The sequence below is a fragment of the Amblyomma americanum genome, chromosome 4, assembly GCF_052857255.1.
Source record: "Amblyomma americanum isolate KBUSLIRL-KWMA chromosome 4, ASM5285725v1, whole genome shotgun sequence".
NCBI lineage: Eukaryota > Metazoa > Arthropoda > Arachnida > Ixodida > Ixodidae > Amblyomma > Amblyomma americanum.
In genome coordinates this window covers 12,577,941-12,592,450 of record NC_135500.1, presented here as the reverse complement: position 1 = coordinate 12,592,450, position 14,510 = coordinate 12,577,941, and the positions used below count along the sequence as shown (strand labels likewise).

The window sequence follows — 14,510 nt, the reverse complement described above, 5'->3', positions numbered from 1 at the left end:
TCTCGACGTTGTTCCATTGGGAGATCCATGGCAGTGAGCACGGCCAGCGTCGAGGCGGACAAAGACGAATAGGGCGTAGGATATGGCTGAGGTGAGCACGACGAGGTGTCAGCATCGGAATGTTTTCGGCCCGACTCATATATATGACGTTAATGTCGTATTCCTGAAGATGAAGGGCCCAGCGGCTGAGGCATCCAGAAGTGTCTTTGAGGGTCGCCAACCGGCAGAGTGAATGCTGGTATGTAACAACGTCGAGGGGGCGGCCATACAGGTCAGGACGAAGTTTTGTTAATGCCCACACTATGGCGAGGCACTCCTTTTCTGTAACGGTGTAATTAAATTCTGTTTTTGTGAGTGTACAACTGGTGCAAGCAACAACGCATTCGGAAAACCCGGCTTTACGCAGGCCAAGGACGGCTCCAAGGCCTACGGCGCTACCGTCAGTGTGCAACTCAGTTGGTGCACTGGGGTCGTAATGGCGCAGGATCGATGGTGAAGTCAGAAGACGACAGCATGCTAAAAGCATCGTCGCAGGCTGAGTTCCAAGCAGACGGGTCGACAGGCCAATTCAGGAGCTTCGTAAGCAGTGCGACGATAGAGGCGATTTTGCGCACAAAGCGGCGAAAATATGTGCACAGGACCACGAAGCTTCGGAGCTCCTTAACAGAAGTCAGTTTGGAAAAGTTTCTGACAGCACGGAGCTTCTCCGGATCGGGCAGGACGCCATCTTTGTCGACGACATGGCCGAGTATGGTCAGTTTGCGGGCGCCTAGTCGACATTTCTTGAGGCTGATTCGGTGACCAGCATCTGTGCGACAGCTCAGGATCTTGTGCAAGCGTGCGATATGTGTCTGAAAATCAGGTGAAAAAACGACATTGGCTAAATGGCATAGGCAAACGTGCCACTTGAGTCCATGCAAGATGTTGTTCATCATGCACTCAAACGTAGCGGAAGCTGTTTTCGGGCGGTCAAACTCAGACATGGGGACTTGCCAATAGCCGGAACGGAGATCCAGGGAGGAGAACTCGGCTCTTAGCCATCGTGAATGCGTCGTGAATGCGGGGTAGTGGGTAGACGTCCTTGCGCGTAATTTTGTAAAGGCGACGATAATAAACACAAGAAGGGTTTTCTGGCGGGCTAGCTGGTGCTTCTCGTTCATGATGAAACTGTGCGAAAGAACGGGGACAGAGACGAGGCGCTCTGTGTGTACGTGTTTCTTGCCTCTGTCCTCGTTTTTTCGTGCAGTTTAATCACGAATCAACACAAAACCAAGGACCATTACCCTGCACCTCCACCAAGTGAAGAGCGGTTTATTGGAACTCTGAAAGGGCTGGCGGCGTAACCATGGCACAAGCTGATCTAGTAGCGGCGGCACCAGTCCGGACATCAAGAGCGAGCTCGAGCTCTAAACGTGCGCGGCTGCCGGTCGCTAAGGCCGCCCTCTTAATCGTCGTTGGTGTTGGCGCACTGTCGCCTTCTTCATTGCAGTAGTGCTTTTCATGCCTCTTTTCGCATGTGTCTCGTTTCTTATACAGTTCTTATACAGAACAGTACAATGCTAGACAGCTTACTAGATGCTAAAAACAACACTTGAGTTTTTGGGGATTTTGTAAAGGCAAGGGATCACTTTTACACGCGATCTTGGAGCTGCCAATCTCGAAGCCTTCTTTTTCCTTTCTTTTAACTCCTTGCAGAAGACTCCCCATGAGACCTCTGATAACATTGGTGGGATAGCCTGATTGCTCAAGACGCTTGACCTGGTTGTCAAAGCTGCTGTTCATATGGTGCGGGCAGTTTGTTGCAAGCGCTGCCTGAAGAAGACCGCTAGCTATTCCACGTTTTATTAGTCTAAAATATTTCGATTGGGGATTGTATTCATAGCACGGATTGCATCCTGAGCTACAAAACGTGATGAGCAGGTCAGGGAACTCTATGGAGTTGCCCTGAGGCATTGCCCAGGTAAACCTCATGCAGACCTTTGGACTCAGTAGTAAACAAACGTACTATGCTAGAAACCAAATTATGAAAGTCGCAATCTGATGGGGCTTCAGTTATGACTAGGTAGTCGTCAACATACCTCGTGATTTTGAGTACATTCATGCCTTCCAGGTAGGTCTTGATCCAGTTATCCATGGCAGGAACGTGGATGTCCGAGAGCGCAGGTGCAACAGATGAACCTATATGATGTGTACAGGAAGGTTTTTCAGTTTTTGGACCTTCAGCTTGAGATGTTGAATGCCATGTATGCTGGGAACACCAAGCACGAGCAAAGAAGGAACTCCTGCCTTTTAAGTCTGCACACTCAAAGATAGTGAAAAGGGCATAGCATCTTCATGCATGGAATCTGCCCTAAGAAAATCGTGTGTGCATGAATTGCAAGCAAGTTTTGACCATCAGGTGTGCCGGCTTTTGGCAGCAGTGGCTGAGCCCTGATCCGGAAGCAAGAAAACCAGAGCGCCAAGAAAGACGGTGGCGGCAGAATAAGAAACGTACAGGCCAGTGGTGATGCCTTACCTACTTAAGGTCTCATACCACCTCAAGAGAGTGGCAAGCAGGCATGGAGTCCCTCTGGCGTTTTCTGCGCCAAACAAGCTTTCCAAGCTGTGCTCCTGCACGTGTGGCGATAGAATATTAAGGCATGGCTGTCAAATTAGGCATCGGACAACTACCGTCCCTTACACCACCGGAGTTGAGTATGCATTCCCACTTTCGTGCGGTAAGACATATGTAGCGGCGCTGATGAAGAAGATGAAGTTGGGAGCGTGACCTGGCTCACGCTGAACAGTACGCTTTCGGCAACCGGCCTGGCCAGCAACGTCAACAGCCCGCTCCGCCGGCTCACCAGCTGCGGCCACCGGGACCTCCAATAAATGTGGACCTCCTTCCACACATACACCGGGCAAACAGGGCGCTGTATAAATGAGCGACTCAGGGAGCATGCACTAAATGTGAGGAATAAAATTGACAAAGGTGGACATCTTGTGTCGCACATTAACGACTGCAGCTATTGTGCACCACGATTCAAAGAGACGGCGATTCTGGGCAGAAGCGGAAATGAACACGTGCGGCTGGCTCTCGAAGCATGTCATATCAAGAAAAAAGCTGAAGGATGCATCAGCGATACTTCCATATTTCTGTGCTCAGCAGAGTTTAAGGTTCCGCGCTCGCATCATTGCCACCAATCTCAGACGACTTAAGTTTTTTTGTTCACTTGCGCAGGTGTGGCCAAAGGTATATATATGTTTTTGTTTAAGAAGCATAAACCAGTTGTTGGTGCTGCGCCTGTCCTAGTGTTTCTCTTGTATATGTGGATTGTGTAATGTTTTGTGCACAACGATCATCTATATACCTAGTAGTGTTGTCATGCAGCAACTAGGCCCAACAGAAGTGTTATCTAACCTATGTGTGTTTCGCATTTTGCCTTATTGCGCCAGAACGTAGTTTTCAAACTATGAGCCAACTTGCCCAAACGAAATTACTAGCAGCCCACAACTGCGGTAGCGGGCGGGACAAAGTTTTAGCCTTTTTTGTCATTTTGGCAACCATCATGGTTGGCTGTTCTTTGGTCAGAAAGCTCCGACACACCGTCACAATGCCCCATTTATTACTATTTGCCTGAAAATCTTTAGTGAAGTGCCGCTCGCTTTTGAGCTTAGTGCACTGAACGTTGACATTGGAGCTGAGTTGATGGCTGAGAAGAGCAATGAGTAGAAATCGCGCGAATTTAGATTGGGCCAAAACAAGACACAGCAGGATGAGCAAAGGAAGGGATGAAAGGAAGCCCTCATCCTCTTCCGTTGTCCCAGCTTAAATTTGCGCTATTTCTTCTCAATGGAACTCGCCCACCCTGCAAAACGCTCAGCTTTGCACAGAAGTGTGAGGCCCTCTTTGCAGAGGCTGCTGACTTCTCCGGATGAAGACCTTGCCCAGAGGACACTTGCGTTTCTCAGAGAGCTGTTTCACAAGGTGTGTTTTTAAATGCGGTCTTGCTCCGATTGGGTGGGGCGGCGAAGTGTGTGGTCTGACTGTAGGTTAATGAGCCGCACTTGTGAAATTTGATTTCTTATACCAACATGTCGTGCCTAACTGCTTAATAAGGAGTACATAACCTGCTACACTTTTATTTTTCTTGAGACATAGGCCATTAGTACTGGTTGTATAGAATAAAATTGAGTTTATTTTCCTGAAAGCGGAAAGAAGTAGAAATGCATCTACTTGGATGGGCTCAAGCCAGCTTTTATATCAGAGACAGTGAGTATGTCGAAGTTGAAAATATGTGTATTATTCAAAAAGTTGCCATCATACAATATTAGCATGTAAATCACTGTTGCACAATAATAAAGGTCTTTCAACACCTTATTGCTCACATTCGGAATAATGATATCACTATCATTTAGGTGATTAAGCAGTGTGGGAAGGCAGCGGTGCAGCATTCGGGGGCCATATGAAGAACGCGAGACGGCACATTTCAAACTTGAGATGAGCGCGTGCCGTAAGTTTGCGTCTTCAGCGAGAGATTTGCTATTGACTTCATTGGGTACTCAAGATTACTGTTATCTTATTAATTTATCTTTTTAAGCTAAAAGAAATCAGTAAAGGTCATGGACAGAAATTAAATCTAATTTTGGAAAAGGTAATGTGTGCGCATTGGGTTCCTTACCAGCTGTATCGTGCTCGGTCATGCCGGCATACGGCACGTGATGCGCACCGTGTTGCGCGTCAACCGAGAACGACCTATATAAGCGCTCACAATAAATCCAGCGGTAGCATTGCCGCTCCCGGATTCTTAGTCGATTGTCAGTCTCTTATCAGCCTGTCTGGGACTGATACATGGTGTCAGAAGTGGGACACATGGTGGAAGCAGCTACGACGCTTCGTTCGTCCCGGCAAGCATGGAACTACTGAAGCCACCAGACCATCTTCGTCTCACGGGAAATGTTCAGAAGAACTGGGAGCTTTTCAAGCAAAAGTTCGAACTGTACATACAAGCAACACAGTCAGCAAAGCCACTGACAGAAGCTGCTAAAACCGCCAGGCTCCTGACTGCTGCCGGGGACGACGCACTGGAAGTCTTCAACAACTTTACGTTCGCCGAAGATGAAAACAAGCAAGACTACAAGACTGTGGTAAAAAAATTTGAAGAGTACTGCGGAGAACAGCAAAACGAAGTCTACGAAAGATACGTCTTCAGAACAAGGACGCAAGATGAAGGTGAACCAGTGGAGCACTTCATACGAGACCTGCGCAAGCAAGCAAGGTACTGTAACTTCGGACTGCTTTCCGATTCGATGATTCGCGACCAAATCGTGTTTGGTACCTGCAGAAGTAAACTAAGGGAAAAAATGCTGAGAGAGAAGAACTTGACGCTCCAAAGGCAGAACAAATATGCAAGGCCGCAGAAGTGGCGAGCAAACAAAACGAAGCATGGCAAAAGTAACGAGGCAAAAGTGGACGCTACCGAAAAAGGCTATCCACGTCGCAGCCAAGGGCTGAAAAATGCGTTCCAGTGCTTCAAGTGTAACAGAAGTCACGAGCCAAGGAAATGCCCCGCCTTTGGAAAAATCTGCCGCGCTTGTGCAGGCAGAAACCATTTCACGGTTTGCTGCAGAAAGCGTGAGGTTGCCGGAGTGCAACACGAAAATGAGGATTTCGAAATACTGGACGTCACCGTATGCGGAATCCAGAAAATGGACTGGATTGTTAATGCCCAAGTTGGAGGACAGCAGGTTGCATTCAAAGTGGACACTGGCTCCCAAGCCAATCTGCTACCACTGTCTGTGTACAACAGATTCCGAACGAAGCCACGCCTGAGGCCAAGTAATTCCGTCTTGCGGTCCTATAGTGGGAATGCAATCATGCACTGCGGAGTGACAACTCAAGTAGTCACGATCAACGATCGTCGGTGCCTAGCAGACTTCTTCGTTGTGAAGCGCGGCCAGCCCATCTTAGGTCTGGGACTGGCTGAATCCCTTACACTACTGACCCGTGCTGTAGATTCCGTGACCGCAGACAAGGTTGCCCCAGCAGTACAGCAATTTCGCCACCTTTTCGAAGGCACTGGTTGCGCGAAGCGAGAATATCGGATGGTGCTTCGTGACGATGCAGTTCCGGTGATCCACGCAGCGCGTCGCGTCCCCTTGGCGTTACGGGAACCCCTGCGGAAAGAACTCTTGCGCATGGAAAAGGCGAACATCATCTGCAAAGTGGACGAGCCCACTGATTGGGTAAGTCCTCTTGTTATTGTGAGGAAAAAAGATGGTAGCCTCAGGGTGTGCATGGATCCAAGAAATGTAAACGCATGCTTGAAACGGGAGCACTATCAGATGCCACAACGCGAAGATATTGAGGCGGAGCTATCCGGCGCAAAATTTTTCAGTCGCCTCGACGCTAACGCGGGGTTCCACCAAATTCCACTCGACGAGGCCACTTCAAAGATATGCACGTTCGCCACGCCGTTTGGTCGCTACCGCTTCCTTAGACTCCCATTTGGAATCGCATCCGCACCCGAAGTCTTCCAGAAAACGCTTAGCGAGATTTTTGACCCTTTACCAGGAGTAAGGGTGTCCGTACATAGATGACATTTTGGTGTGGGGATCTTCTAAGCAGGAGCATGACGATCGCCTGAAAGCCGCTCTATCTGCAGCACAACAAGCAGGGCTAACATTTAACTTGGCCATAGATGACATTTTGGTGTGGGGATCTAAGCAGGAGCATGACGATCGCCTGAAAGCCGCTCTATCTGCAGCACAACAAGCAGGGCTAACATTTAACTTGGCCAAGTGCAACTTCGGAGTACAGGAAATAGCTTTCTTGGGCGATGTGCTTAGTCAAGCGGGAATTCGTCCAAACCCAGCATTGGTAGACGGTGCAAGCAAACTGCCCGTGCCAAACGATAAACTTGCCATTCAGCGCATGCTCGGCGTAATCAACTATTTCGGCAAATATCTGCCAACACTAGCTGAGAAAACAAAGCTTCTTAGAAGCCTCATACGGAAGGACACCGTGTTTAATTGGACAGAAAAGCACGCACAAGAATGGGAAACAATCTGCGACGCACTGCCCCGCTGCTGGCTATATTCGACCCCGCGAAAGAAACGAAAGATAACGTCAGATGCTTCTAAAGATGGCCTACGCGCTGCTCTGCTTCAGCGACACACCAGTGGCTGGCGTCCTGTCGCCTACGCGTCGCGAGCGATGACCGAAGTTGAAAAACGCTATTCCCAGATCGAGAAAGAGGCCATGGGAATTGCATACGCCTGTCACAAGTTCCACCAGTTTGTGTACGGCAGGAAAATTGTAATAGATACCGACCACAAACCATTGATTGCCATTGCGTGCAAAGACATTGGCAGCATGCTCCCCAGGCTTCAACGTTTTTTTCTTCGTCTGTTAATATACGAGTATTCTCTACACTTTGTGCCAGGAAAAGACTTGACACTTGCTGACATGCTGTCAAGGGCCACACCGGCAGAATGTGGAGACACTAGCGATTTCGGCGACATTCAAGTTCACGCAGTTGGTGTTCTGTCGTCCTTGGTAAGCGAAAGAACAAAACGGCTTTTGGCACAGGAGACCTATAACGACCCGGAGCTGCGTGCAGCAGCAGACAACCTGTCTTCAAACAAAGCCGTCGAAGGAACACTCAAACCAGTTGCGTCGGAGCTTTTTTCAGTGATTGACGGAATTCTGCTGAAGGGCAGCAAAGTAGTTATCCCAAATAAGATGCGTCCAGAAATGCTCAGGCGCATTCACGAGGGCCATCTTGGTCTAAATAAGAGCAAAGCGAAGGCAAGGCGTTTAGTCTTCTGGCCCGGTTTGAACTCCGACATTGCAGACGTTGTACGCAAATGTGCGGTTTGTAAAACCTATGCATACAAACAGCCGAACGAGCCTCTCATGTTACGACCCCCTCCTGATCACCCCTGGTACCGAGTCGGCGTAGATCTCCTCTACTATGCTGGATCCATGTATCTTGCAGTTTTTGACGCATATTCAAATTTTCCAGAGGTCGAAAAACTCGGAGACACGTCAGCAACTGCGGTCATCGACAAGTTGGCAGCCATCTTTGCAAGATACGGAATCCCGGTGGAAGTCTGCACGGACAACGGCCCCCTGTTTTCAAGCTACCAATTCACCGCCTTTGCGAGACGGTACGATTTCAAACACATCACTTCGAGCCCCGAGTTTCCACGTTCCAACGGGCTTGCGGAAAAGGGTGTTCAGATTATCAAGCGGCTTCTTAAGAAGACCGGGAACGCACATGAAGATTTTTGGTTAGGTTTACTCGCGTACCGCTCTGCTGCATTGCAGGATGGTCGGTCACCGGCGGAACTTCTGCAGGGCAGGCGCCTACGCACCAGACTACCAGACTTCAGCCAGGAGCCCAAACCACCCGTAAAGAAGCGCCAGCAGCAGTCGTCGGGGAGGCCGCTGCACCAGCTGCAACCAGGACAGATTGTTCGCGTGAGAGGCCAGGCCTGGACACAAAAAGCGAAAGTAGTAGAAAAAGTAGCACCTAGATCCTACAACATTGCAACAGAAGAGGGCAGAACGCTGCGACGTAACCGTCAGCATCTGCTGGCCACCTCGGAGGCATTCAGGCACTCCAGCTACAGCGACGACAGTGACTGTGACGTGGGAGACGCTGATGCAGAAGAGCCTCAGCATCGGTCTTCACCTCGTGCGACTACGCCGGCAACTAGAAGATCGTCAAGGACTACGGCTGAACCACGACGTTTAGCATACGGTTCCAACTTTGAACAGATCTCTTAGTGGCCTTTATCTCTGTACCGTTTGTTGTTTCAATATTTTATTGCTTGTCGCATTGCTCTTTCTGTGCTGTTCTGTTCAAAAAAAAAAAAAAAGATGGGAAGATGTATCGTGCTCGGTCATGCCGGCATACGGCACGTGATGCGCACCGTGTTGCGCGTCAACCGAGAACGACCTATATAAGCGCTCACAATAAACCCAGCGGTAGCATTGCCGCTCCCGGATTCTTAGTCGATTGTCAGTCTCTTATCAGCCTGTCTGGGACTGATACACCAGCCATGTGTTGAACAGCATTTTCTGCAGTTAGTTTTCGTGGTGATGCAGATTGCTGGTCACTGGCCAAAGTCAAAAGATGAAAAGACGTTTCGGGAGCACTACGGCTCCCTTGTTCACTATCTTGGTGTTGCCCCATGCAGAAAAACAACAATTTGAGGAGGAAAGAAATTAATCGTTGTATAAATGCCACTTGACTGCAAGAGGAAAAAAATCTTAAACTTAGCCAATATGCCAAGAGTGTTCGGCAGACAGGGTGTTATATAATTTACATGTCCATTTGAGACCATATTTCTTTGAAAATATCCACCAAGTGTTTTATTATAAAACAAATTCTTTTGCCTTGATATACCATTAATTTCTAATGAATTTGTAACACTTGCAGTATCAATGTGAAGCAGAGTCTGGTCAATATCATTAGCTGTATCAACCACCGCGGTGGCTCGGTGGTATTGGCGCTCGGCTGCTGACCCGAAAGACGCAGGTTCGATCCCGGCCGCGGCGGTAGAATTTGCATGGAGGCGGAATTGTAGAGGCCCGTGTACTGTGCGATGTCAGTGCACGTTAAAGAACCCCAGGTAGCCGAAATTTTCCGGAACCCTTCACTACGGCGTCCCTCATAGCCTGAGTCGCTTTGGGATGTTAAACCCCCATAAACCAAATCATTAGCTGTATCTTGGCACCTTGAACTGAGGGGCGTAGAGTCTTCTACATATGCTACGTATCTGAAAGGGGGCTGCTTTTATTGTGTTATTAATGTTGAAATCGAAAAGGAGAAGTGCCAAAATGATCTCTTGCAGAACATGTGCATGTATCAGTTTAAAGGTTCACAAATTTTCTTCTATAGCGGGTCTCCAGATATGAAGTTTTTAACTTTATTACAATGCTTCATATGGTTGCTCGGCAGTCAGGCTGCTACTGTTCCTCTTATGCTATTTAATTCAGTTTTTTAACAGATGTTCAATGATTTAACCTGTCAAATGCTTTTGAGAAGTCTATGTATATGTCAGCAACTGACAGTTCTCCTTCAAAAACTCTTCTCGATAGCAGAACAAGCTCGGAAATAAGCCTCTCAACAGGGAAAGCTTGCAAATGAAAGATGCAGCAAATCAAAAATATGCTTAACAGGTCTTCTCTGTACGTTATCTATATTACACATTGAGCTGTTACTGAAAGAACTAAATGCGACATTGATTTCTTTTTCACAATTCGGTGTAAGAAACAAGCTCTTTTCATTCCTGCTAACGCTATATGCGGCTGCAAGATAGTTACAACTGGTAACAAGGTTTACAAAAATTGTCATTGAATGTTTCTGAACGAACTATGGAAGACAGAGCCTCAACTTCCAAGTTCCTTACTTACTAAATATCGTAGAGGGTGATGTTCAATTTCAACATCCCGTGTTTGAGCAAACCCATTTCATTGTCATAATACCCTCTGTCTGTAACCGTTTCTGGCAAGCCAAATTGTAAATACCGTATGTTATCCTTTATACTCTGTATGTATGTTTAGGTATGCCTGTATTGTGTATGTAGACTCAGAATGTTCATTGTAAATAGTATTTTTGCATTTCTTGAATCCATTTGTACAATCATACTGATTCTTGGCTTGACCACAAATCTATGTGTATGTATGTAAGCACTGTACCCATTATTTCTGGTACCAGTGAATGCCGAAATTTGCTATCTGGGGCAGAAGCCTCTGTCAGGCCATGCACCTTTGGCTCCTGCTCCATTTTCTCTCTAGAAAAATTAAACAAATCAAATCTAATGAAAAGAGAAGCCATTGAAAATACAGATCGACACCGGCGCGGCTGTTTCAATTGTTCCAGAGTGTGTGTACAATTCTGTCTTCCCTCACGTGGAGTGTGTGCCGACTAGCATGTGACTGCGCACCTGTATACACGGGGGAACAGTTGTCTTTGAAAGGCCAGCGAGACGTATCAGTCGTGTACGGCAATCAGCGCATCAATCTGCCCGTTTTTGTAACGCGCGATAACAGGAGGCGGCAGCCAGCACTGTTAGGTCGTAACTGGCTTGAACGCCTGGAGTTGGATTGGCAGCAGATCGGCCGCATTTCACGTGGAAGCCGCGAAGATGGTGCTGGAACAGAATTCTGCTCCGGTTTTCAGTCGTGCAAGGTCAGTTCCCTTCATGCTACGTGAAAGAGTAGGAAAATAACTCGACCAAATTGTAGAGGCGGCCGTGCTTTGGCAAGTTTTACACTGACTGGGGCAACGCCAGTTGTAGTGGTCCGGGAGCAAGAGGGTAGACAGCGGCTATGCGGTGATTGTGAAGCTACGGTAAATCCAGTGTTGGAGACGGAGCACTATCCGCTACCAAGACCTGGGGAATTGTATTCAACACTATCAGGTGGAAAGATTTTTTGCGTGCTCGACCTGTCTGTTACCTACCAGCAAGTGCCACTCGCTCCAAAAGCCAGACCACTTTCGACTATTGACACTATAGTTTGGGGCTTTTCGAATTTCAACGCCTTCCGTACGGGGTGGCTAGAGCTCCAGCCGTTTTCCAAGCCTTGATAGACGAAGTGTTGAAGGGCATTCCGAGAGTTCGATGCTACATTGATGACGTCATTGTGGCAGGCTCGGACATGGACGACTGCCAAAAGACACTTGAACGTGCCTTGTAGCGATTGTGTGCCTACAATATTGCATTGAAAGTAGACAGGCTCCGTTTTTTTCCAAAGTTCGGTGACGTATTTGCTTCCCAAAGTAACGGCGGAGGGAACTTACCCTACTGACGCCGAAGTGAAGGCAATTCTGGTAGCGCCGGAGCTAAGTTCAGTTTCCGAACTGAAGGCGTATCTGGGGATGTTGAATTTCTTTTGAAAAATTTTGGATAACGTGGCCACAGCAGCACAGCCACTTTACCAGCTCCTAAAGAAGGATCAAAAGTGGTCATGGTCTAACGAATGCAGTGACTCTTTCCGCTCCACCGAAAGACTGCTCACAAGCAGCAAAGTGTTGGCATTCTACGACGTCAATAAGCCGATCGGCATTCTTTGCGATGCCTCATCTTAAGGCCTGGGAGCTGTTATTTTTCATGAGACAGCAGACGGCAGCGAACGTCCCATAGCTTTTGCCTCTTGAACACTGACAGCTGCAGAAAAGAATTGCGCGCAATGTGGGTGCGATGCCTTGGCTTTGGGTTGAACAAATTACATCGGTACTCATGCGGCAGGGAATGCACACTTTACACTGAAATTCCTGGCATTAAAAAGAGCAGCGATGGCGTAGAGGTAGAGCGTCCGCCTCATGTGCAAGAGGGCCGAGGTTCGAATCCTGGGTGCCACACAATTCTCTACCGGATTTGAAAAAAAAGAACTCCGCGTGTCGATGGAATTGCATAAGCAGGCCTCGGGTGCGGCCGGATCTCGGTCACCAGAACCGATAACGCACTCCCTCACCAGAACAGGACATGGCCACCCTGGTGTAGTATTTGGCCACAACCTTTTATTAACAAACCAATTAACCCTCGGCCCTCAGTCCCCAGCGGCTGCAGAGCAACTGACCAAGGCGGCGCTCAGGCCTGTGACGCAGCGGAAGGTGCTAAGAATTTCTGGCTTCAGACAGGCCGCCATTGAAATCTGAACCTGGCAACGTTTAATGCTAGAATCTTATCTAGTGAGGCTAGCCTAGCAGTGCTGTTCGAGGAACTAGCGGGCACCAAATGAGATGTCATAGGGCTTAGTGAAGTTAGGAGGACAGGTGAGGCGTTTACAGTAATAAAGGACGGGCACATACTGTGCTATCGCGGGTTTGCGGATAGACAAGAACTAGGTGCGGGATTCCTCATTAATCATGATATATGTGGCAACGTAGAGGAGTTTCATAGTATTAACGAAAGGGTGGCGCTATCGTAATTAGGCCTAATAAGAGGTACAAGCTGAAGGTGGTGCAGGCCTAGGCGCCTACATCCAGTCAGGATGACCAGACTGTTGAAAGCTATGGAGACATGGAATCGGCAATGAACAAACTGGTTTGGTTTGGTTTATGGGGGTTTAACGTCCCAAAGCGACTCGGGCTATGAGAGACGCCATAATGAAGGGCTCCGGAAATTTCGACCACCTGGGGTTCTTTAACGTGCACTGACATCGCACAGCACACGGGCCTCTAGAATTTCGTCTCCATCGAAATTTGACCACCGCGGCTTGGATCGAACCCGCGTCTTTCGGGCCAGCAGCCGAGCGCCATAAACACTCAGCCACTGCGGCAGCTACAATGAACAAACTAAAATCCCCCATCAGTACACTGTACTGTACCGATAGGCGATTTCAATGCGAGGGTGGGCAAGAAGCAGGCTGGTGATCAGGTGGTAGCGGCTATGGGATATGTTCTAAGAATAGCAGAGGAATAGTAGAGTTCGCAGATAGAAATAATTGACGGATCATGAATACCTTTTTCCGTAAACGAGAGAACAGGAAGTGGACCTGGAAGAGCCCCAATGGTGAGACTAAAAATGAAATCGACCTTACTCGATGAATGTTTCACAGACTTTTCACCCTGCAATACCAATTCTGGTGTTTTCTCTTCGTTTTGTTTACTTCTGTCTGAAACTGGCATGGATGAAGTATTAAAAACAGAAAACCCATCTGCCGCGTATAACATCTTCCTTGAGAATACACTGGATGCGTTCGACAAAGCCTTTCCAGTTGTAGAAGTCAGGAAATGTAGGAAAGCAAGAAAAGAGTGGATCTCTGGTGACCTTCTGAAGCGTATTAAACAAAAAAATGCCTTATTTGCACGATTTCTTGACACTCGCAATCAAGATGATTTTAAGGAATTTAAAAAAGTTTCGAAATAAACTAAACCTTGACTTAAAAAAGGCAAAGTCGCTTTTTTATCGCCTAAAGTTTTCATCAATGCAAAACACTAGATCACTGTGGCAAAGCATTAATAAACTCATTGGAAAGAAGCAGCACGCTCTTCCTTCGGAAATGCAAATCAATGGAGTAAAGTATAGCGGTGTCTCTCTCGCCAATAAGCTGAATGCCCATTTTTTAAATGTAGGAAATTGTACTTCGTATAATCTTCCCTTAGCTGTAAAATCAGTCGATTCCTTTTTGGTCCCAGCTTGTGAACATTCAATATTTTTATCCCCTACTTCTGAATATGAAATTCTTTCCATTATAAACTGATTTCGTAATACATGCTCTCCTGGCCCAGACGGCATTACTGCACTCGCAATAAAAGCTGCTGCTAAGATTATTGCCCTTCCTCTTGCGCATATTTGTAATCAAATGCTTCTTACAGGAGAGTTCCCGGATAAAATGAAGTCTGCCCGTGTTACAGTAATTTTCAAAGGAGGCAACAAAAATGATCCCAATAACTACCGTCCGATATCTATACTGCCTTTGTTCTCCAAAGTTGCTGAGCGAGTGATCTTCACGAGGGTATACAAATTCCTGCATTCCAACAATATCATCTGCAAGGAGCAATACGGATTTC

The 14,510-nt window shown here is 47.6% G+C and overlaps 2 protein-coding genes across 3 annotated transcripts in view; both read left to right on the top strand.

Annotated features, from left to right (window-relative positions):
• Nucleotides 1-14,510, top strand: part of LOC144127799 (uncharacterized) — a 482,923-nt gene that overhangs the window by 310,705 nt on the left and 157,708 nt on the right. Inside the window, exon 21 of the mRNA XM_077660716.1 lies at nt 3,896-3,967. Coding sequence (XP_077516842.1) covers nt 3,896-3,967 — 72 coding nt within the window. The remainder of the gene's footprint in view (nt 1-3,895; nt 3,968-14,510) is intronic.
• On the top strand, nt 4,353-9,284 carry LOC144127800 (uncharacterized). Of its 2 annotated transcripts, none has more exons than XR_013313568.1 (2): nt 4,353-6,225; nt 8,007-9,284. XR_013313568.1 is itself a non-coding variant. In XM_077660717.1 (2 exons), exons 1-2 carry the CDS (start codon nt 4,894-4,896, stop codon nt 8,771-8,773), a joined length of 1,794 nt encoding a protein of 597 aa, XP_077516843.1. In that variant the 5' UTR covers nt 4,370-4,893; the 3' UTR covers nt 8,774-9,284. The 2 variants fall into 2 exon arrangements, 1 of the variants encoding a protein (XP_077516843.1); XM_077660717.1 differs by having other exon boundaries at nt 4,370-6,225; nt 8,312-9,284.